The sequence below is a fragment of the Beta vulgaris genome, chromosome 8 (assembly GCF_026745355.1).
Source record: "Beta vulgaris subsp. vulgaris cultivar EL10 chromosome 8, EL10.2, whole genome shotgun sequence".
NCBI classification, from domain to species: Eukaryota; Viridiplantae; Streptophyta; class Magnoliopsida; order Caryophyllales; family Amaranthaceae; genus Beta; species Beta vulgaris.
Window position 1 is genome coordinate 9,639,335 of NC_079209.1, and position 23,728 is coordinate 9,663,062.

General features: G+C 31.0%; 1 protein-coding gene across 1 annotated transcript; it reads right to left on the bottom strand.

The window, feature by feature from the left end:
• Positions 1-436: 436 nt before the first annotated feature.
• Positions 437-23,138, bottom strand: LOC104901034 (myb family transcription factor MPH1). The gene is made up of 5 exons (XM_048635246.2): positions 22,651-23,138; positions 19,377-19,453; positions 19,249-19,285; positions 9,158-9,447; positions 437-863 (listed from the first exon to the last, which is right to left on the bottom strand). The coding sequence occupies exons 1-5, from the start codon at positions 22,769-22,771 to the stop codon at positions 690-692; spliced, it is 699 nt and encodes a 232-aa protein (XP_048491203.1). The 5' UTR covers positions 22,772-23,138; the 3' UTR covers positions 437-689.
• Between the last annotated feature and the right edge of the window lie 590 nt (positions 23,139-23,728).

The following is a 23,728-nucleotide window of genomic DNA, read 5'->3' on the forward strand; positions in this document are numbered from 1 at the left end:
ATTTTCGCAGCACTGTCGGACTTTCAAAATCAGAATGTACAAGACACAAATCAAGGAAGATTATGTAGGAATATAGGAAGCTACATTAGAACCAATGTGTTCTAATTTCCATACTTAATTGTAGAGATGGTCAATCAAATTCAAAAATAATGAAATTATTCATTAATATTAATAATTATATATATTTTAATTAATTTTAAAGGTTTTATGTAACAATAATAAATAATTATATAACTTTGAAAAAAATTCTCATGTCGGCCTGCTAGGCCCACAAACCGCCAGAACCGCTTCCCCAACCGTGAAAATCATTAACAGACCGGTGTAGGCCAAGATTTTTCAGCTCGTGGACCAGCCCACTTGAATCGTGAATTTCACAGTCCGATCGTGAGTCGTGAAATCTCAACCGGACCCACTAGGGTCCACGGATGAGCTCACCCAATCAGCACCAGTGTCTCTACTTAATTGCATCAACCATCCAATAGTCAAAAGGACCATAAAATTCAATTGCCAAATTTGGGATGGATTGGTATGGTTCTTTTATGCCTTAAACAGAAGAATATCTAAACATGAAATTTGTAAAACGCCATATCCGTTACTTGGAGTTGAACCCAATTTGATTATCTTAAATTTCTATTACGTATGTCCTAATTTATTTACATGATTAGATTAATAAAAACTTAGCTAAGAGCCTAAGATAGAGTAAGGTCTAGGGAGACGTCTAGATCACCTACTGTCCTAATTCTATATGAGGAGTTCCAATCCAAATTAACTGAAGCATTCAAGTGTTGGTCACCAGATGAAGATGATAATGACAATGATAATGATGTACATGCAGAGACTTCATCATTCTCTTTGCCGTCCTGCTACAAAAAATAATAAAGGAAGTGTCAAATTAAAAAAAAAAAAAAATCTAAGCGCTGAATGTAAGATCATGACCCAGTTATTTTTCTTCTACTAATTTTTTTAGTCGAACATTGGTATTTTTAATTGTGCATCAATTTATTACTTCATTCATTTGTTGTTCCTACTTGAAATCGAGGAATAATCCAATGCAACTAAAAAAAATGGACAAGATTCCACTATTTTAAATAAAGTTAAATTAACTAAAAATAAAGATTATAGTTATGTGAGTCATTTTATATTAAGCAACCAAATGATACAAAAAGTTTGAGGGGGATAAAAGAGTAAAATAACTACAAATTAGTGTAAACACATTTACTGCTCGAGTTATTTTATGTTAGACAACCAATTAGACAAAAGTTTAAGGGGTAAAAAGGTAAAGAATGACTACTCAATAGTGTGAAAACATTTATTATTGCAACTTAAAACTAATGAAAAATTTAATTCATAAATTATACTCCCTCCGTCCCATAATATAGTGCCTACTTTATTTTTACTGGGTCAAACTTTAAAATCTTGACCGAATATTCTCATTTGTATATATAAAAAAACATATTCATGTGGGATCTTGCTAGATTCGTCTCAATGTGTAGTTTCATAATATCAACTTTATATATTTTTTATTAATAAGGAATTGAAGATAATAAGATCAAAGTGACTGTAATACTCCGTATTTTTAGTAAGTTATTATTTATATTTTTATAAAAGTTTTCGTTTTTAAAAAGGTTTTATTTACTAAAAAGATTTACTATTTATTAGAAAGGCTTTTATAAGAAAGGTTTTGGTATTTAAAACAAATTTTAGCCCAAATGAGTTTTGGGCCTAACTTTCTTAAGTTTTAAATTCAAGTAGTTGGTTCAAAATAAAATTAATAATTTTTTAAAAACCATTCCAAAAATATTTACAAAAAGAAAAGAAAAAAAAAGAGATTTAAAGAAATTGCAAAAAAAAAAGATTTATAAAAAGAAAAAGAAAAAATTTAGCGGCAACTCACGCTAGTGAGTGAGTGACTTGATATGTTTGATAAGTTTTGTTTTTATTATCTTTAATTATTTTACCTTTTATAATTATGTATTATGAGATAAATTATATTTTTTTCTAATCTTAGTTGGATAAGCGTAAATATTAGTCATATCTTAGCTAGATTAGTTTATCCTTTTCACTATATTTATTTTTCAGTTTCCTATTCCCATTCCGATTCTACTTATCCAGCTAGTATAAATAGGGGTCTCCACCCATCATATTCTTCACACCAAATTTGAGAAATACATCTCTTTTCTCAAGTTTAAACTCTCTCTCTTAGCCTACCTTTCTCTTTCTCCTTCTCCCTAAGGCTATGTTCAGTTCACCTGAAATTTTCTGATCTGAACTTATCTGATCTGATCTGATCTGATCTGAACTTATTTTTTCTGATCTGATCTGATCTGAACTTATTTTTTCTGATCTGATCTGATCTGATCTGATCTGATCTGATCTGATCTGATCTGATCTGATCTGAACTGATCTGAACTTATTTTTTCAACAAGATCTTATCTTTTATAAAATATATTATTACTATTATATTATTACTTTGTAAATCATTATTATGCAATACATTATAAGATCTTCTTTATAGTGTTACTATTATTATCATTTTATTTCTATTACAACTTTTATACAACTTTTATTATTAATAATAATTATTATTATTATCATTATTATTAGAACAACAATCAATTATTATTATTACTAAAAATAATTATATAACTCAAGTCATTATTTTATAAGAGCCTTATACAATGTTTCACACTTTCCCTTAAAAAAAGTTTCACACTTGAGAAGTCGGCAAACTGAACTCTTTTTTTTCCATATAAAATAGAACAAGATATACAAACAACTATGATTGAGCAAAAAATAAATAAATATCGTGCAACTTCAAATAGCTAGAGAGATTTGGAATTCGGTAAGAAGAGGTATACCGAATCTAAATTTAATTTGTATGTCACACTTAGCTTATTTTGAAATGTAATCCAAATTAGTAGTTTCGTTGTCATGAATTTGAGATATCATATTTTATATATTTCTTATTTTTGCGTCAATCTTATGTTCTTAACAGTGGCTTTTAATTTTCTATTATTTAATAACAACAAAATAACTTAATATAATAATAGCAATGACATTTATAATGGTAACAACAAATTAATAATAATTACCAATATTAATAATTAATAAGTACAACAACAACAACAATAATAATTCTTTTGAACAAATGTACTAGTAAATAATAATACCCCTTTGTATTTTTTTATCTTTGTCACTTAGAATCTTGACACTATTCACAATTAGAGATAATCTTTTAGATTTTTCTTAATATATAAAAAAAAATATAGTCATGTGGGGTCTTGTTTGATTCGTCTCAATGAGTACTTTATTAATATTCAATTATTATAATTTTTATTAATATGTAGTGAAAGATATTTAATAATAATAATTTTTAAATATAAGCATGATATGATCTGAACTGAACTGATCTGATCTGATCTGATCTGGTCTGATCTGATCTGATCTGATTGATCTGAACTTATTTTTTCTGATCTGATCTGATCTGAACTTATTTTTTCTGATCTGATCTGATCTGATCTGATCTGATCTGATTAGATCTGAAATAAGCAAAAATAAGGTGAACTGAACATAGCCTAAGTAGTTATTACTCCATCCTTTTCCTAAAGATCTTCCCTCTTTCTGTTTAAGGATGTTTCCAAAAGATCTTCCCTCTTTTGCTTTATTCCTTATTTGGCAAAATAAATTTCCCTATTTACCCTCTCATGTCACTATCATATGGTCCACCATTACATTATTAATTCAATTTTACTCCCTTTCTCTCTCCTACTTTAACCCCTTTTTATTTGTTTATTTATCTTTACCCCTTTCTCTCTCCTACATTACTCACACTATGCCCCACCCAACTTGATTTTCCTTGGTATCTGTAGGAACAATAAGTGGGAAGATCTTTAGGAAACGGAGGGAGTAATTTTCAAGGTGCGTGTATTTGTAAATCTTTAATAATTGTTTTGCAAGTGTAGTATCATGTTTTAGGAAAATATTTTGGACTGAAATACATGTTTTTATGAGTTTTATTATGAACTGCATCTTTTTATATGAACATGTTTGAATGTTTAGAAATTTTATTTATGAACTTTGAATTATGTCTTTCGTTTAATATATTTATAAAGTTTGATCTTTGAATTTATATTCAAATATTTTAGAAGGAGTTTGATCTTTGAATTTATATTCAAATATTTTAGAAGGAGTTTGATCTTTTGATTCATGTTTAAATATTTAAAAAAGTAGTGTGTTTTTTAACTATTATTATTTTTCAAAGGTTACCCCTTGAGCAAGTTATTTAATTTATGCTTTAATATGGCTAAGTTTTAAGAATTATTATTCTTTTTGAAGGAGGATTATTTCAGAGGGATTTTTATTAGATATATGATCTTTTATGGTCGCATCATAAAGAGGCAACGACTTGTTATTTACTAGCAAAGACGGTAGCCATTATATTATTTACCCATGTACTTTTTGTATAAGTCATGTGGACAAGGTAGTAACCCCTCGTAATAGACTCGGTAAGGAATACTAAACTTAGGGAGTGTGCACACTTTAGGAAAGGTACCTAGGCAAGGAAAAATGATTTTTTTTTATCTAAGTTATATACTTTATATTATACAAGTATTATCAATTATTCAGAAAGGTTTTTCGAAATTAAATATTTCAAATGTTTAATTAAATAAAGTGTTTATATTTCACATATACAAGTACACAATATTTTTACTAATACACTTTTATTGTTTTTGTTTTATGGCTTTGTCCCTGTGATGACCCTATTTTGGCGAGCAGAATTTACAAGTTGATATGATGCATATTTCTTATTGGGGAGCTAGTGAAGAATCATAATTAGTCAAGGAGTTTTCTTTATTTTCATTGTTATATAGTTGTATAATAAAGTTTCTATTAATAAAGAGCAGTTATTTAAGTTATTTCCGTTGCATTAGTTCAATTTCAGTTAGTAGTTAGTATTAAAGCTTTTAACGTTATTACGTGGCGGTAATACTCTCAAGTTTCTCAAGTGTTTTATATTAAAATATATTTTCCAAAAGAGAGAAATTTGGGGTTGTTACAGTTACATCTTAGTGCACTATATTATGGGACGGAGGCATAAGAAAACTTCCAGAGACTGAAAATTGGGGATTTATATCCAGAAGCATAAATCCACACAATCACCCTGAAAATGGGGTTGGTGAGAATCGAACTCACGACCATGAGGTTGGGAGGTGGGAGCTCCAACCATTGGGTTCCCACATGATTCTCGGGAGTAATATATATGAAAAGATTCAAAATAGGAAAAATATATTAATTTTCCAATGAAGAATATAGAAACAACAACAAAAACAACCGAGGAAATTGACAAAAAAAAGGTGTAAAACAAAAAAAAAAAAAAAAAAAAAAAGGAAACGAAGGGAAAATCATAGCGATATGTTGGGCTTCATTGAAAGATCCACCAAATGAAAATTTTTGGCCTATAAAAGTCGAAGATGTAAAAGCAAGTCGGCCAGCTTCCTGGGTACTTTAATTCCAAGGTTGGTTGGGCCCTCTTTAAGCAAATTAGTTTAATTTCTTAATGTAGACATTAAAGAACGTTAGAAATTAAATAGTCTAGGATCTAATATCATTTCTTTTTAATATTTAATTGTTAGTAAGACCTCAACATGATCATAATAATTTTCCAACGATAGGAACTACTAATATGGAGCTCTAGAAATTTATCTTATATGGTTAGAGTACAACTTATTAATGCTGTATTGATGAGCATCCATTAATATTGGGTTCAGGTTTATTTTTTACCAAAGAAAATCTTGAATGAGATTGTAAAAGTGGGTAAATTATTTTTATGGAGTGGTCATTTTTACTCTCAAAAGCCTAGTTTGGTTGCCTGGAATGAACTTTGATGTTCTAAGAAGGTGGGTGGCTTGGGTTTCAGAGATATATTTATGTGGAATACTACCAATAGGGGCAGGTATATTTGGGCCCTTGCTGCCGAGAAAGATAATGCCTGGATAACGTGGGTTGATGTTGTTTACCTCCATGAGCAGACCTAGTGGGATTATGTTCCTAAACAAGGAGCATCGTGGTACTGGAAAAATTTGTGCAACAAGAGACAAATTGAAGCATCTGTTTCACAGTGAATGAACTGAAAGCTATGGATACTTACTCTGTCAAACTTGTTTATAGCAAGTTGATTCAATAGCATCAGCAGGTGACTTGGAACGGTTTCACCTGAAATAGGTTGACTATGCCTAAACATAAGTTTATTTGTTGGTTTGCTATGAAGAATAGGCTTCAAACAACAGAGAAGTCATGCAGGATTGGTGCTTGTATGAACGCTCAATGTCTTTAGTGTGGGAGTAATGTTGAGAGTCATACTCATTTGTTCTTTGAATGTGAATGTCACTTTTGTATAAGATGCTTGGTGGCTATTAAGGACTGGTTGCAGCTCAAGTGCACTACTACTGAGCTAGGGAGAATTATCAGATGGCTTAAGCATAGTAAGCTGTCAAATTTCAGGAAAGATGTTGCTGCTACTATTTCCGGTATCTGGCAGAGTAGAAATGAATGTCTCCGGTATCAAAAAGTTCTTGTGCTTCACGATGTAATTAGAAATTTACAATATGTAAGTAAAAGTAGAGTGATAGTTATTCTTATTGAGAAAATTTCTCACAGAGATAGAAATTGGATTCAAGAGCTAGCATAAGTGTATAGCTATACTTTTTGGCCTTGCTTAGGCTTGTTAGGTTGTAAATCTTGGTTGTGGTTATAATACTTCTACTCTTACTTAGCAAAAAAAAAAATATATGAACTACTAAATTAATTTTCTTAGTTAGGTGATAATAGGATCTCCATGTTATACTCCCTTTGTTTCTTTTTGTTCTTCCTATTTTGACTTCCACGTTTGCCGATGCACGTCTTTGACCTTAAACATCTTTCATTGTGTATTAGTAAAAATTATAATGATTAAACATTAATAAAGTACTCATTGAGACGAATCAAATAAGACTCCACATGACTATATTATTTTTATCATATGTTGAAATAATTTAGAAGATTCTCTTCAATCGTGAATAGTGTCAAGATTCTAAAAAAGAATAAAACAGAACGGAGGAAGTACATTGATATTATGAACCTCTATTCCATCAGCTAATTATTAATGGTTACACCATAACGGTGTATCTAATAATCTACCAAAAGTGATTAATGTCTGTTGTGATTCTAATTCAATGTTATTTTGATGATGATAAACACTATGATGATAAACATTATGCTTTATAATATGAATGATTGTAACAGTGGTTCAAGAAAGGTTATCAAGCTTCAAAGTAAATGAATAGACGAATGAAGGCTTTCAAGAAGTGAAGAATCAAGATTGTATTCCAAATTTAGTTACTATATTCAAAATGTAATATGTTAGAACTAGGTGATATATTGTGTGCCAAGTATAGAAATACTCCCTCCGTCTTTTATTAGTTTACCCCTTTTGACTTTTGACACTATTCACATACATGACTTTGACTATCTCTTGTAATTTGTATTTAAGGAAAAATAAAGTCATGTGAGATCTTGTTGGATTCGTCTCAATGTGTATTATCCAAATATCAACTTTTTGGAATTTTTGCTTATCGAAAATTAGAGATATTAAGGTTCAAATTAGTATCTCGGCAAATGTGCCCCAAAGAAAGGGGTAAACTAATAAGAGACGGAGGGAGTATGAGATTAGGATGATTATTATTTTCTTAGAGTTAAGGGAATAATAATCATGTTAATTTTATATGTCTAACTTAAAACAGAATTGTAATTCTAAGTTTAGAAAAATAGTTTTGATAAAGTTTTGGAAAAAACAATTTATAAAAAGATCTTATAAAAACCGAATTTAAAGAGTTTTCGAAAAAAAAAAACGGGTTACTGAGATAAAATAGTTTTATTAAAATTAGATTTTCATAAACTGTTTTCATAAAAAGGATTTCAAAATAAATGAGGAGTATGAGATAAAAAAGAAATCAATTTGGTTGTCAAGATTATGGATAAACATTGATTCAAATAAAACTTATCTTTTTAGAAATAAGGATAAAGATAAATAGGATAAAGTTTATTTTCTAAAAAAAAAAAAGGTTTTATCCCTTAAATTAAAGAGTAAAAAATAAACATATTTTGAGGGATTTTCGATCAGTCCATAAGGTATATAAGCATTTAATATTTAGTTTTACAACTTACATTTTCAAAGAGAAAAAATCGGAGATATTAAGAGCTGAAAACAGTTTCCTAAGGCACAGAGTATAGCAATGTTCTAGTCAGATTGAGTAACTATTCGAAGTTTGTAATTGTCCTTTATTTGCTTGAATAAGAATCACGCTTTTGAGGAATCATTCTTTATGTAATTTCAATATTATAGAGAGTGACAACACTTAGAGTTAAGTGTTGGGGAGCATTAGGTTAGTAGTGGAGAAATCTTATTGTATGAAGGATTTGATATTTTAGGATTCAAAGTAATAAAGAGTTTAGTTTGTGTGGACGTAGATCTCAGAAGTGAGATTGAACCACGTTATATCTTGTGTTTAAGTGTTGATTTCATATTGTTTTAAGTTTTATTTTTCGCAAAAACTCAAATCAGAGATTTACGAGCAAATCGCACAGTGTTTGGCACAATATCATAACCAATGTTTTGGGAAAATCGATTAGATTTAGTCACTCAATTCAACCCCTCACTTATTGAGTGTCACCTTGTGTTCCAACAATGTCATTTGAAACTTATGCTATAGATCAACAAGATCAATGTGAATAAATTATAAACTTTGTTTATACGAACTGAGCGACCAACTAATCGTGCATAAATTGATAGGTAGTACATATAAGAATTAAAGGTAATATAGGATTTAATAACTTCCTCAACTAAACTATATTACTATTTTTTTTTTCTTTAGTAGTTTTATTTTCACCTTTGCATTATTGATATACCTTGCTTTGACCATAATTTGCATATATGAACACAAATATAATTATGTAATACGGTATTGAATTTATCTCATTGCTTATATTTCATAATATCAATTTTGTGTTATTTTAGACTGTTATAGGTTATTAATGGTCAATGTTATGTGTTAGTGAACATTAAAGTCAACTTAAAACAAGAAAAGAAATACTCAGATATTAAAAAATTGCAAAAACTTACGAGCTTAGTGCAGCTTCGTAGGAGATCGTGGAAGACTATGTAGGCATGCGAATGTCGTAGTTTGTCACCTTGCTTGTAAGTTGTAGCATTGTCTTGAGGAGAAGCTAGCATGTTACAAGTAATTGGAAAATTATGATTATGGGGTGAAAAAATATCATGAACGAGTATGTTTTGATCACGCAAGGCCGTAAGTTTCTGAATCTTCGTTTTCCTGCGGTAAAATGGGCGTGAGGGAGTGGAATGAACGTCACTCTCCATATTTGTACTAACCTTCGTACCTTCCATTATATCTGCCAAAGGCAAACAAGTCATCAAATTGAGGAATCTGTGGCCGAATTTAAGAGTATGTGGCCTTGATTTTCAAAAAGTTCCAAAATAGTTTCGTGTTAGTTGAAAATTCATCCTACCCCCGGATTCTATAATATATAAAAATTATATGTGCATGCATGGATGATTAATCAATCATGCACTGATGAGTTCATTGACCTTAGCTTCTAAAGAAAGAGTGTTTCCTTCCAATTAATCATCATTAAAGTCTTATTATCAATTAGGTGGAGGTATTAAAAACATCTAATTACGTATCGGAGTTGTTTAGAAGTGATGTCAATATGTCGATGTTTTTAATACCTGTATTCTTTTTCTCGTTTGTAATATGGGATGATTGTAAGTGTCAATTGTCTTATTATCAATGAAATTATCCCTCACCTTTTCCACTAAAAAAATCATTAAAGTATAAGGAAAGGGGAAAAAATCAAACTTGTTAAAGGACCAATTCAACCAAAAGCTTATTCAACTTAAAAAGAAGGGGCAGATGAGATTTGAATATGTGACCTTTATGTCATGCTGGCTCCGATACCATGTCAAAGGATCAACTCAACCAAAAGCGTAAATTAATGATTGGAATTCCAGGAAATAGTTTTATACTCTATCAAAACTGTATATATTTTCTTTATACAACTTGTGTGAATTAGTCTAATATTATTTCACAGAATAACCCGAGAGAAGTGAGACCATAGCTTTTGGTATGTTCCGTGAAATTGATTATTTCATATATAAAACATGATCTTTAAGTTAAAATCATATCCTATTATAAGGCCTTGTTTGGTTGACAAAACAAATCATGGGAAATGCAAATTCCTAGGAAGTAGAATTATATGAAGTTGTTTGGCTGACAAAACCATGGAAATTTGCACTTCCTAGGAAGTTCTACTTCTTCCAAAATGGAGGAAGTTACTTACCTAGGTCCCCCTAGGTAAGTAGAGCTTCCCATAGGAAGTTCTACTTCCCATTAATCTATTATCAACCAAACACAATTTTACACTTCCTAGAAATTTCAAATACATGGAAAAAATAACTTTCTAGAAAGTATGACTTCCTATATACAACCAAACAAGGCCTAAGTATATTGTCTTGTCTGATTTAGTGTATCTCAAGAAATAAATCCATGCGTCCTAAAATTTGATTTGATTTAATTTTATGAATGTAATAAAAGTGAGTTTATTTTTGACAGGTCTTTTTGACGGGTTAAAATAGGACTATGAGGAAGAAGCTAGATTGGTTCAAACTATAAGCAAAAAAGGAGTTACGTTTGGCAAAGCCAGGTATCATTTTGATATGGCACTTTTCTTTTCTTTGTTTTTTTGATGGTAGCATTTTTCTATCTTAAAACTTCATAGTGGAATTTTTTTGTTGCTGGAAATTAATTGGACAACTTGGTACTAAATATCAGGTAAATTCCATAATCTCCCATGTTCAATACACGTGAAAACGTTTTATAGTCACACGTATTTATCTCCGTATTTGTCTCGTTTTAAACATCTATTTTTGTGCAAATAATTTAAAACATTTGTTGGGTCCAGTGAATTTCAGAGTTATTTAATGCCTGAAAATTCGGGTTCTAATTTGTTACCACAAGGAATCTTTGAACAAAAAACATTCCTCTCGTGTAAAAGAATTTGTCGTACGTATGACCTTTACGTAGGAGTTAGGACTCTCTAAATGAATTTAGTTGAGACGTTATCAAAGGTGGTACTTCCTCCGTTTCAAAATATAAGTTATTTAAGGTTTTTGCACATAGATTAAGAATTTAGTTAATTTTAGTTAGATTTACATGGATAATAAGAATTGACATTAAATATTGTATTGATAATACAAAATAACCTATAAGCTTATCTTGATAATATAAAGTTGCATTTAATCTTACATTGGTATTGTAGAATGCCTTATATTTTGAAACAAATTCTTTTAGCTAAAATACCTTATAATTTGAAACAGAGGGAGTAACAAACTAAGAGCAAGGTTCTAAAGCAAATTGACATGGTTTAGACGTTTAGTAAGTAATCCACCCACTAGGAATTAGGGCTGGCAATCAGGTCGGGTTGGGTCGATTTCAGGTTGACCTGATTTATATTTCAGGTCACTTACCCTTGACCCAAACCCGACCTGATTTATATTTCAGGTCGAAAACCTCAACCCAAACTTGACCTTATATTTTTCGGGTTGACCCGAAATCAACCCAAAATGACCTGAAATAAAAATCTAAATATTCAATGATAAAAAACTGGCAACTTAATTTAGAAAGGTATTGTACATGTAACATGTTTAAGTTTCAAGTTTCAAAGCCGGAATTTTCATGTTGAAGTGAGTTGGGCTTGGCCCAATATTATAACCTAACCGGCTAAGGGGTAAACTAACATAATATAAGTTATTTTTAAATCAGGTCATTTCGGGTTACTTTCAGGTTCAAAAGGTCAACCTGAACCTAACCCATTATATTTTCAGGTCGGGTTGGGTCGACCCAATTTTTTTTCAGGTCGAAAATCTCAACCCAAACCCGGAATTTTCAGGTCAATTTCAGGTCGGGTTATCAGGTTGGGTCCATTTTTGCCAGCTCTACTAGAAATGGATATTAATAATTATTAAAGTACAACTTAGTTTAATAACTTATTTTTTTTAGGAAAAAATATTTTTAATAAGTTAACATTTGTGCGTTCTTCTCAAAATAAGTCAACCTTTCTATTAACTATGAATAAGTTAATCTTGTATCTACTTTTGCTATAAATGAGTTTAATTACAATGTCAACCTATTAAAATGCGACACGTATCATAATTTCAACGTCATTAACTCATTTACAGTAGAACTAGATACAAGGTTAACTTATTATGAGATAATCAAAAGATTGACTTATTTTGAGAAGATCAACCAAAAGTTGACTTATTAAAAATAATTTTTCTTTTTTTTTATTGTCTATTCTTAGTGGGTAGATTTATCAATCTCTAGCTTCATGCTTAGTGAATGTCTACATTATTTCATAATGAACTCAAACACTAGCACATTACAGTATATGACACATGTCATCTTGATACTGGACCTTTCTTGCTTCCTTCCTAGACAATAAAAGCCTCTAAATTACCGAACATATAAACTTGAAGCAGCCCTTATCTTAAAAAGAGAGATGTTGATATATCACAAGCAAATGATAAATACACCAACTAATTAAACTAAACACTAAGATTTTTCTATATCTAATCTTTAATCATTAATATCTCACAAAATAACATGTACATCCTCCATTTCTTGTGGAAACGGAAAGTTTTTAGGTGTTTTCTAAAAACTCAACAATAGTAATTTTAGAAATCTACACTAATTTATGTTACTGGCAAGTGATGCAGATTTGAGCCATTTGTATTTTTAGAGTTTCTATTCATTAATATATTATTTTATATACATTGCCATGCTATATCAGTGTTCTTTAGAAAAAAGATGGTATTGGCTTAAAGTTTTTGCGTTAGCTACAAGATAACAATGATGCATGTAAATCCTATTTTCTCTCTCTCTAAAAATTACCCTCCAAAAAAAAAAAACAAATCCTAGAAAACTTTAGCCTTCCCCGTTGCCCTGTAGGCTCGCTGGTGACCCAGGGTCACCGGTGAGCCTGCATCGGATCCTATGTCGTCGTTGTGTCCCTCTCCTTACCCTCCCCTCCCAGTCGTCGCGTCCTTTTCTTCCTCCCCCCTCCCTGCCCTCGCATCACATCGCCGTCCTTGCTGCCGCGTCCAATCACCCCCTCCTTGCCAAATCACATCACCCCCTTCCCCGCTGTTGTAGCTGTTCATCCCACTCGTTCACCCCTGTTCATTAGTCATCTCCTCCCTGCCCCTTGTTCGTCCGTCGTAGCATCTCCTTCCCCTATTTTTCACTTCTTGGCCTCCCCTCCCCCACCCCTAGTTGTGCAATGGGTTTTCCCTCCTCCTCCCCTATTTTCCTTTGTTGGGCCTCTCCTTCCCCTTCCTCGTTTTTCGCTTGTTGGGCCTCCTATCCTCTTCCCCTGGTTGTGCATCAGGCTTCCCCTCCCCCTCCCCTGTATATCGCTAGTGGGGCCTCCCCCCCTCCCCTGTTTGTGTGTTTATGTTGATTCCCCTTTCCCCTTAGTTGGTCGAGTTTTGGTTTTCGGGCATCCCTTTCCCTAACACCCTAGCTGTTGGGCTTCCCTTTCCCCTCCCCCTAGCTATTAGGCTCCGCAACCGAACTATGTTAGCTATAATTATGTTGATTTTTTTCTTAGTATGTGTGGTAAGTCATCAAAGAGTTGGCGTAAGTTGTTTATTTCAAGTTGCTAAGGTCGTTGTTTGTAGTTGGTTATGCAATTATTAAATATTTGGTAGTTGCATAGGGATGGTGGTGTAATATTGCAGTAGTTTAATATGTAGTTCTTTTGGAATCTTTAATGAAAGAACAAGTGAATCAAGAGGTTCAGGAGTATAAGTGTGGTCGAGGCGATGAACGGTATCCATGGTTAGGACATATGTTTTCCGGTTTCAAAAGCCGTATGGGTGATCGAGATATCAAAATGTTTTGCTTTCTTGTTAGCTTGGCAATGATCTTAATGGTCCTTGCCTTTAAAAATTCAAATCTGTAGGCGACACCCCAATTGCATCTGGTGGATTTCAGCACGCTCCATTTCTCCAACTTCATGGAGGAACTTGAAATACTCTCGAGGGTCATGAGTCACCTAGGAATAACATGACTCTTCAACAAATCATGAGCCAAGAATCCCACGCAACAGACGTTTGTTAGGATTGCTCATGCGGCGAGATGCGAAGCTCGCCATTGGTTGTTGTTGTCTGGATTGGGAACAACATTCGCTTCTCCTACCACTTCCACCAGTCATCAGAGTTTTGACTCTACCAGCACAATTATCGACTAGCGGTGCCTTCCTTAATATGAGACTCTCTACTGGTTTTACTTGTTTTTGTCTTTTAGGGCATGTAAGAGATAATAAAGCACCTTTAGGTTTTACTTTATTTATGTTTGATTGTATTAGCAATAGGTTGTACTTCGTTGTTTAATTAATGTAAGTTCTCTCAATGTCAAAAAAAATGATAAAATACGACAATGGAAGGACTTGAAGAAGTTTTATAAGGAGAAGAAGTATAGCATCTAATATAAAACACCTCATAATAGAAAGTGTAGAATCTAATATGCAACGGAAATAGTAGAACTTTTAATATAAATAGAGGTTAATATAAAAACTCACAGGTTTATTGTAGCTTAAAATGGCTATAGCTAAGCTTATGCATTATTATTTCAATGAAGGAATTCCAAATGAATTACATATAATCTATATCCTTGATCTTTTGTGATATAATAGAAAATTATTATACAATTAAAATTTTGAAATATATATGCATTAAGACAAGCTTGTATCTCTCATAACTATAACTTCCTTATATATAGTACAAGTTACTAGATATTGCAACGGTTTAAAATTAAATGTTGTGACTTTAAAGAGAGATGATAAATTTTATTTACAAGAATGAGGTTTGGATACATTCACCTTGACAAAGTTAAAGTTGTATCCACTATTTAATGTTCCCTTTGTTCCATATTAATGTTCCTAGCTACTTGAAATTTTGACACTATTCGAGATGACATAAAATCTTCTACATTTTCTCAATATATAAGAAAAAAAAATATTTGTGTGGACTTTTGTTTGATTTGTTTCAATTAAGACTTTCACAATATCAAATTTTTATAATATTTAAAAATATGTAATAACAGGGTTTTATAGTAAAATATATATATTGGCAATTGTGCAAGCCAGACTGTAAAAAATCAATAAAGAACGGATAGATAGGATTAGTTACACGAGTTATGATTAGCAAACTAAACAGTTTTTAGAATTCAACTAAATGTAATTGATAGATGCTATTGCCATTACGTTAAGAAGAGAAGCCAAAATGATAGAGAATGGATTAGAGAAATATCCACTGAGGTGTGTAAGTAGTGTTGTAAGCAGAGTTGTTTGGAAGCTTGCTGTGTGTCCAATCTAGCTGATTGGCTCTTAGAAGCTTTGTTTGGTTGTAATGTTTGAGGTGATTAATATAATGATCTGGCTTGCTTACCAAAAAAAGAAAAAAACTAAACAGTTTTTTTAGCAAGTACCCTCGAATTTTCAGAAAGTTTACGAGATACCCCTCAACTTTTTAAAATACACAGGATACCCTTAAGTTTCATAATAAATACACTCAAATGCCTTAATGACTAATGTTAACCGCCATTAGTCATCAATCCTAATTTTCTGTTTTAAACCTGAAATAACCCCCTAATACTAACCCTAATTCTAACTCCTACCTCTAAACAAAACCCTAAACCCTAAACATAACCCAAACCATCCCTACCCGACCTCCCACCATCCTTGCAACCCCCTCCCACACCACCCTAGCAACCCTCCGTTCCCCCCATCCCCTGCAGTCGCCCCCTCCCCCACCATTTCAGTTGCCCATTCTCCCCCACACCTCGTACCCCCCCACTCGATTTTGAAACTTAGTAATATTCCGTATATTTTTGAAAAGTTGGAGGGTAACTCGTGAATTTTCTAAAAGCTCGAACTCGCAAATTAAATCAATCCCTGTCACAAAGAAATAGAAATTCCTATATTTATTTCTCTAAAGTTTGAGGTAGGAAGTATGAGTATTAATAATTTGAGGTCCTTACGTTGCACCGATCTTCTACATTGAATAGAACTCGCTTACATTTCTTTATCTTCACTTCATACATTAATAAGTAAAGAAGTTCTGAAACCCCCCCATGTATGTTTCCGATTTCAATGAGATGTGTTTCAGTGTGTGGGCAGGTGTTGTATTGAGAATTGTAAGTTCCACTCCTCAAAAGCAGGAGAGAAACCGAATCATCATAAATAACACTTCATCTTATTCAAAATACTTGACACACTTCTATCAACATGCTTATAAATATATATTTTTAAGAATTAATTATTCTAATTCTCTATAAGTAAAAATTATAATTTAATATTATCTCTATTATATAAGTCAAATGGGGGAGCTATTGTATCCCTTCTTAAAAATACTTATATACCTTTAAGCCCACAAAAAATAATAAAGAAAATATTTTCTGAATTCTTTCCTCATTTACACGTATGGGTAATAAAAAAAGTTTTACATTACCAAAAAGAATACATAAAAATGCGTAAAAGGAAAATCACTTTTGAAAATATAAATTGATAACTAAATCAATTTTCAAACAATTATAAAAAAAAAGATTCATAGAGATTTTACTATTTAAACTTTTCAGTTGCAATAACGATTTCAAATAACATGCATTAACAACCCATAAAAGAATTAATAAACTTAATTAGAGAATATTCATTTTAATAATTTTTTGGCGATTACAATTAGTTGGGATAATAATAATTAAAGATATAAACATACATCATCAGATAATATCAATTTATAACTTATTATTTTTATTGAAGTACTACTCACCATAATATGCCTAAAAATCTCTATTACCCAGTGAGATTAAATTGCACTACTACTCATAAAATATGCCTATAATATATATATATATGAATTTTGAAATAAATAAATAACATAATCTTGATCATTGTTTAAAAGGATAGTTGCTAGTTGAATATTCTACCAAATACAAGGTGACGTATCCTACATCGACTTAGTCCTTTCTGGAAAACACTACTCTTTACACTAGAAATGCAAATAAAAATCATAATGCTCTTCAATATTCACCATAAATATTACACTATTAAGTTAGTTTTTAACACTTTTTGATGTTACTATTAATATTAATATACTTTGCACGCATCACGTGCATATATTGCTAGTGAAAATATATGTCGAGACGAGTCTAACAAGATTTTAGAAGACTATATATTGTCTTATATAGAACTAGCAATTTATGCATGCGATGCCTGCCTCACTTTTTTAGAACGTAATTTATAACTTTTTTGGGCATGAACAAAGGTAAAAATTGAACATTAGACATGTTTTTTGGGCTAGCTTATTTTGTCGATTAAGCTTATATCACTTAACCAAATCCATCTTTTATTATTTATTTTATTTATACTTTCCTTAAGATCTTTAAAATCAAAACTTATGAGCAATAAAAGAATGTTATATAGATTTATTAAGTATTTTTTATATTTCTATCAACAAAGTATTTTGTTTTAATTAAATCATTCTACTTTGTTAATTAATTTTATTTTCCTTTTTGATTTACAACTTGATTGCGTATTGATTGATCAAATAGTTGATTGATATAATTTTCTTTAATAATTTTTTTATGCTATGTTTCAATTTGATTTTCTTTCATCTTTTTTTGGTAGAGTAGTTGATTTACTAAGGGGTAATTAAGTAAATTTATTGGAGAACACAGTCAATTAAGAATATGTGAATAGTGAAAAAGTAAAATATGTCAAGTATTTTGAAATTCAAGAAATATAAAATATATTTAAAAAAAAATATAAATCTAACATAATTTTTTTTTTTAAAATAATATATATCCAATATTCTAAAAGACTTTACTCGCTTTAACCCTTAATAGTGAAAAGGGCTTGCATTCTAGTAGTATAATTTATATCATACATGACTTGACCATTTGTTATATCATGTTTACCAATCTTTCAAGGAAATATCGAAAGCTATCAGACATTTACGCAACTTTGGCAACTATCTAATTCATCATCTACCACCATAAAGCATAGCAAATTTTCTTAATTATAACCAAAAAAATATACCATTTACTCATTTTGAAAAAAAAATTGTATTTTGTATGAATCATAAAATTGTTTTTTCTACATGTTAAAACTACATGTTAGATACTAGATCATGTAAATAGATAAATAGAAAGCCCATAAAAGCTGGAAAGATAAGCAATGGGATATACTTCTCCGTTTCAAAATAGTTGCATCGTTTGTTTTTTCACGTTTGCCAAAACGCTTTTTTAAATGTTAATAACTCTAATTACGCATGCGTAAAACTTATAAAAATTTGTTATTTGAAATCCTCGTATTGAGACGAATTTAACAAGATCACACTTGACTATATTTTTTCGTATATAATGGCGAGGGAAGGCTCGTCAAAGTTGGCTCATGAAAAGTGGCCGAATGCCAAATGGGGATTTTGAAACGGGTGAAGTATATATTATATGCCTCCTCTCTCCTTTTTTTTTTCTCTCCTCTCTCCTCTCCCACAAAACCCTAATTTTCAAAACTAGGGACTACCCACCACCCTTTTGGGCGATGGTAAGCCCCCTTCATCCTTTTGTTACTAGTTTTTCTATGTTAATGTTTCTAATAAACTTTTGTCTCTCTCTAATGCAGAGTTTTTCTATTCATATACTGGGTTATATCTACCCATATACTGGGTTTTTATCTTTCTCCATGTGAGAGTTTGGAGATGTTTTTGGTTTTTTGTGTAATTCAAAAGGTTGATTTGTTGATCGAAATTTATGCGGAGTTGCAACAAATGTCAGTAGTTCATTTACAATCACTTGAATTGAATCCAGCTCTACTTCAAAACTACAAAAGATCGGCAGACCTCCTTGTAAAAGGTTGCATCAGACAGCTATGTGAAAGACGAGTGCTTTCAGAACTGTTAGATCTACTCAACGATCGTGGTTTTGTCATATTAGAATTGTATTTATTTCTTTTTGATATGTTTGTTTAGTTTTGATTTCTATAGTAGATTTCGTATAACTTTGAATCAATGAATTAATTTTATTTTTAATTTCAAAAAGAATTGGAAAGATAAGCATGATATAAACAATAAAATACCTTTAATAATTTGCTCTTGCTTCATGCTTCTATACATCTGTTCCACACATGTTGAGAATGAAAATTCTTAGGATAATTTAAATACAAAAAAATTTAAGAAATTGGCTATATATATCTAAGTAGAGTACCTGAAGATGACTCTTCACGTGAGATAGAGTTATGCCTTTCACACCCATTATTTGCAGAATCATCTTGGGTGTGGCCCCTAATTTTGATGTTTGATTTGGAAGACAATAGAAGCATTTATAAGATAATTAGCCAGACAGTAGAAGAGGATTTCTCGTAAATTGATTTTAATTTCCAATATTTTTGGGATTATCTTTTACTTATAAAGTATCAATGTTACGGAAAACCATACAAAATGCAAAATTTACAGTCAATGTGACACCAGTAATGATTCACCATGGAGTCAGTGTCAATAGTGGCTATCATATTCATATACTTCCTCTGTTTTAAAATATAAGACATTCACGCTTTACGAAAATTTGCTTTGACCACAAATATCTCTCAAATGCAATAAATAAAAATTATAAAAATTATACCGTTGGATTCGTATTGAAAAATACTAAAATAATATTCTTTTTTAAAATTTTCTATCAACATGAATGGAGAGTAATCAACGGTCAAAGTTCGACTTCGAACATCGTGCGTGCCTTATATTGTGAAACGGAGGGAGTATATATATATATATACATATATACATATATACATATATACATATATACATATATATATATACATATATACATATATACATACATATATACATATATACATATATACATACATATATACATACATACATATATACATATATACATACATATATACATATATACATATATATATACATATATACATATATACATATATATATACATATATATATACATTAACTTATAATTTGATTAACTATATCGACTTCATTAGAGTATAATTTAATTAACTAATTGGACATATATATTAATTGATGTATGCAATTATGCATTGTAAACTCTCACAACTTATTTTCTGGTCAAAATATAAACATAAGTTTCACAAATAACAAAAAAACACCTATATCGGTAAACTATAGATATATTTCTAAGATAAATTATATGATATAACATATACGTATCAATTATAATGAGTCAGATTTTGAAGAGACAGTCCCATGTTAGTGTTAGCATGAGACCAGCTGATGTCATGCTAACATCACGTTCGTGCATCAAACCACCAACGAAATTGGTTTGGCGCTTGGATGATTACTTAAGTGCTGAAGTATATTAATTAAGCATTAAGGTATATTAGCTAAGCGGATGAAGTGTATTAGTTATATCACATAATCCCTATTATAATGCATTTTATTAATCTTAATTTCAAATGCACGCATAAATCATTCTCTATTTCTTCTCCAACGCATCACGATGTCCTAAAACCTACATTGCTTTCTTCCTCCATTCTCTGCCTATAACCACCTCAATTCGTTGTATTATTTGAATTATTTATCTCGAAAACTATAACTAATAACTTGAAAACTATAACTAATAACTTGTAAACAATTACTAATAACTGAAAATCATAATTGTTAAAACATAGTAATATAACCATCACCCATAACCTTAACTATAACTAATAACATGAAATCTATAACTAATAATGCGTAAGCAATTAGTAATCACTAAAACCATAACTATTAACCTTACAAATATAATTATTAACCCAGAACCAAACTATCTACCTGGAAGCAATAACTAATTACCAGAAAATCATAACTACTTACCCAAAACACATAGAAGATGAAATTTGTAACTATCTACCTAAAAATCATAACTCATAATACGAGATACATTAGAGTATAGATCCGTTAATAGAGGAAAACAATGAATTCTGAGAATTAAGGTTATACTTAATTTTGATTTGAGGGGAATTAAGAATATATATTTACTTGGTTTTGATGCAATAATATCGTCGTTTAAGCGGGATAAACTAAACTAAGCATCATCGAATTCTCATCATCAAGATTGAAGAAGAAGCGAAAACGAACGTTAAGTGAAAGTTTCAAATGTTCGAAAAAGAAAAGAAAGATATGTAGGTTTTAGAGTGTATTAAAAGTTGGGTGGTGGAGAGAATAATGGCATTACAAAGGATAGAGAAATAGGAGGGGTAGAGGAGAGGGGCATAGGAGAGAGAAATGAGGGTTGGCAAAGGAAAGAAAAATATAAATTGAGGGAAAATGTGATGGTTTTACTAGCATAACTAATAGGTCCAAACGCCTAAGTAATTTCACTATTAGAGCATGTACAATGGGTGGGTTGGTCTTATATGGTTTTTGAGTTTTTTTTTTCTCTGTCCTTTCCTCCTTGTTACACCTCACATCCCACTAAAACTCCCACCAACTCATCTTTTTTTTTCTCACAATGGTTTAGTTGGTCTTACTTGGTTTTTCTATTTCTCTCTCCTACTTTTACCAAACCCCATAATATTCTCTCTCTTCTTCTACTTGTATTTTTATATGAAATAGATAATTTCAATTAATAAAAGCTAATCAGATTACGTTAAATTAATTATGATAAATTAAATTACGTTACAAGTTAATTAGCTTACGTTAAATTAAATTAGCTAATTAGCTTACGTTAAATTAAATTACGTTAACTTGACATTATAAATTAAAAAACGAAACACGTACATAAGATAGAAAATTTTAAAAACATACATACATGAAATTTTAGTGAGATGCGAATTTTGTAGGTGTTTTGGAGTAATTAGGATTATTTGAATCCATAATATTGGCTTAGTATAAGTAATATAGGTAGGAGAGAGTAATTAGAAAATTAAGCTGGGAAGAAGTTTGATAAAATATATGAAATCTGGACTCAATTTATAGATAAAAATATTTTATAAGCGTTATTGTAATTTTTTAAAAAAAATAATGAGCTGATTTTTTTTATTAATATTACAAAATTTAGAACGTTGCAAATTAAAGGGAAGAGTGTTGTAGACAAAAATGCCAAGTGGCGCGCTACCATTAGAGAGTCATTGGTCTTGTGCACTCCATCCAAGGTGTTGTTGGTCTGGAAATCTAGACCAACCAACTCCAAGGGCTAATTGTCCCAATAGCAAAACTAAGTAAAGCTAGCTTTAGTTTTTGCTAGACCAACCTAAAACCAACCCATTATACATGCTCTTAGCATTACATTAGTTAGTCTCATATTAACACTAACCTGATAAATTGCTTTTCAAGAATTTGTGTATAACATATACCATTTTCTATACTAATCAACCTATATTTTCGGATATCATTAACTGCGGAATTCATCTTTTTAAAAGAAAAAACTTAAAGTTATTCACTAAACAAGGAAAAAAAATATCACTACTGTTAGCATTTAGGAAATGAAAATGGAGGTTACAAATAGGGCTTACTGTCTTCACCACCAAGTCTTTCAACTGCACGGACAAAGCTATGATGAAGGTCATCCGTCCATCGAAGCCGCGGCGAGTTTGATCGTACGTAAGGCCTAGCGCCTCTCTCCTTCATCTCCATCCTTCCTTGCACAAAAAGTCGGTATATCTTCTTCTTGTTTTCTCCAACTGGTTTCTTATTGTTGAATGTAAAAATTAGAAAATTGATGGTGAAGAATAGAACAAAAGAGAATAAATATACTACTGTCTACTGACAAACTAATAAGATAAGGAGAAGGGAGAGAGGGTGTTTTTCTGGGTTGTTTTTTTTTTTCTGGGTTGTCTTTATAGAGAAGCTTTGCTTTTATATGCTTGCGCACAAAATAGTCAGCTTTGTGTATGTATTTGCTTTAGTTTTGGAGGTTTTTTCTGCTTAAAATGCACAATATTCTTCACGGAATTCTAGACTTTTATTGTGAAAGTTCAATTTTGCTTTCATAATCTCGGAGAAAAAAGTGGGAAATGGCCTGGTAATTATAAGGACAGTGAAAGTTGAATTCCTTTAGGCTATCATACATGAGGACAAGTGATGACAACATACGTGCATAATATCGGTATTTATTACTACTTGAATTAAATTTTATTTTTAGATTGTCTAGACATGTCTTGTTTTATTTTCAGAATTGCAACACTTAAACCTTAAGTTTTTTTTTTTTTTTTTTTTTTTGCTTCTTGAGATTTTTAATACACCAAAATATCTCTCTAAATACAAGATTACTAATAAATATCATTAAAATATTAAAAACCTCATGATAAATTTCTAAATTTCATTATGGAGGTTATAATTTGTCTCTATACCATCTCAAATCTCTTCTTTACCAATAAATGAGAAGCTGGCTGCATGGGACGAAGGACGGTTGAGTTAGTGCAGACTCTTGCGCTTCGTGCATTACTAAATAGTTGTAAAAATGGTCAAGCTCTAGCCAAGAGAGCAACATGCATGGAGGCCTTATGCGCCATGCAAGTTTGCAATAACACCTACGACACATTTTTCAAAACCCTAATTCTGATTCTCAGTAGATAGCCTTACATATCTTCG

Bases quoted from the DNA above. Each gene is read 5' to 3' on its own strand.
- LOC104901034 (XM_048635246.2), bottom strand. From the start codon at position 22,771: ATGGAGATGAAGGAGAGAGGCGCTAGGCCTTACGTACGATCAAACTCG. The intron at 19,454-22,650 runs GTAAGCCCTATT...CATCAAAATTAG, and splicing joins AAGACTTGGTGGTGAAGACA to GGGCCACACCCAAGATGATT. The intron at 864-9,157 runs GTAAGTTTTTGC...TATTTTTTGTAG, and splicing joins TACGAAGCTGCACTAAGCTC to CAGGACGGCAAAGAGAATGA.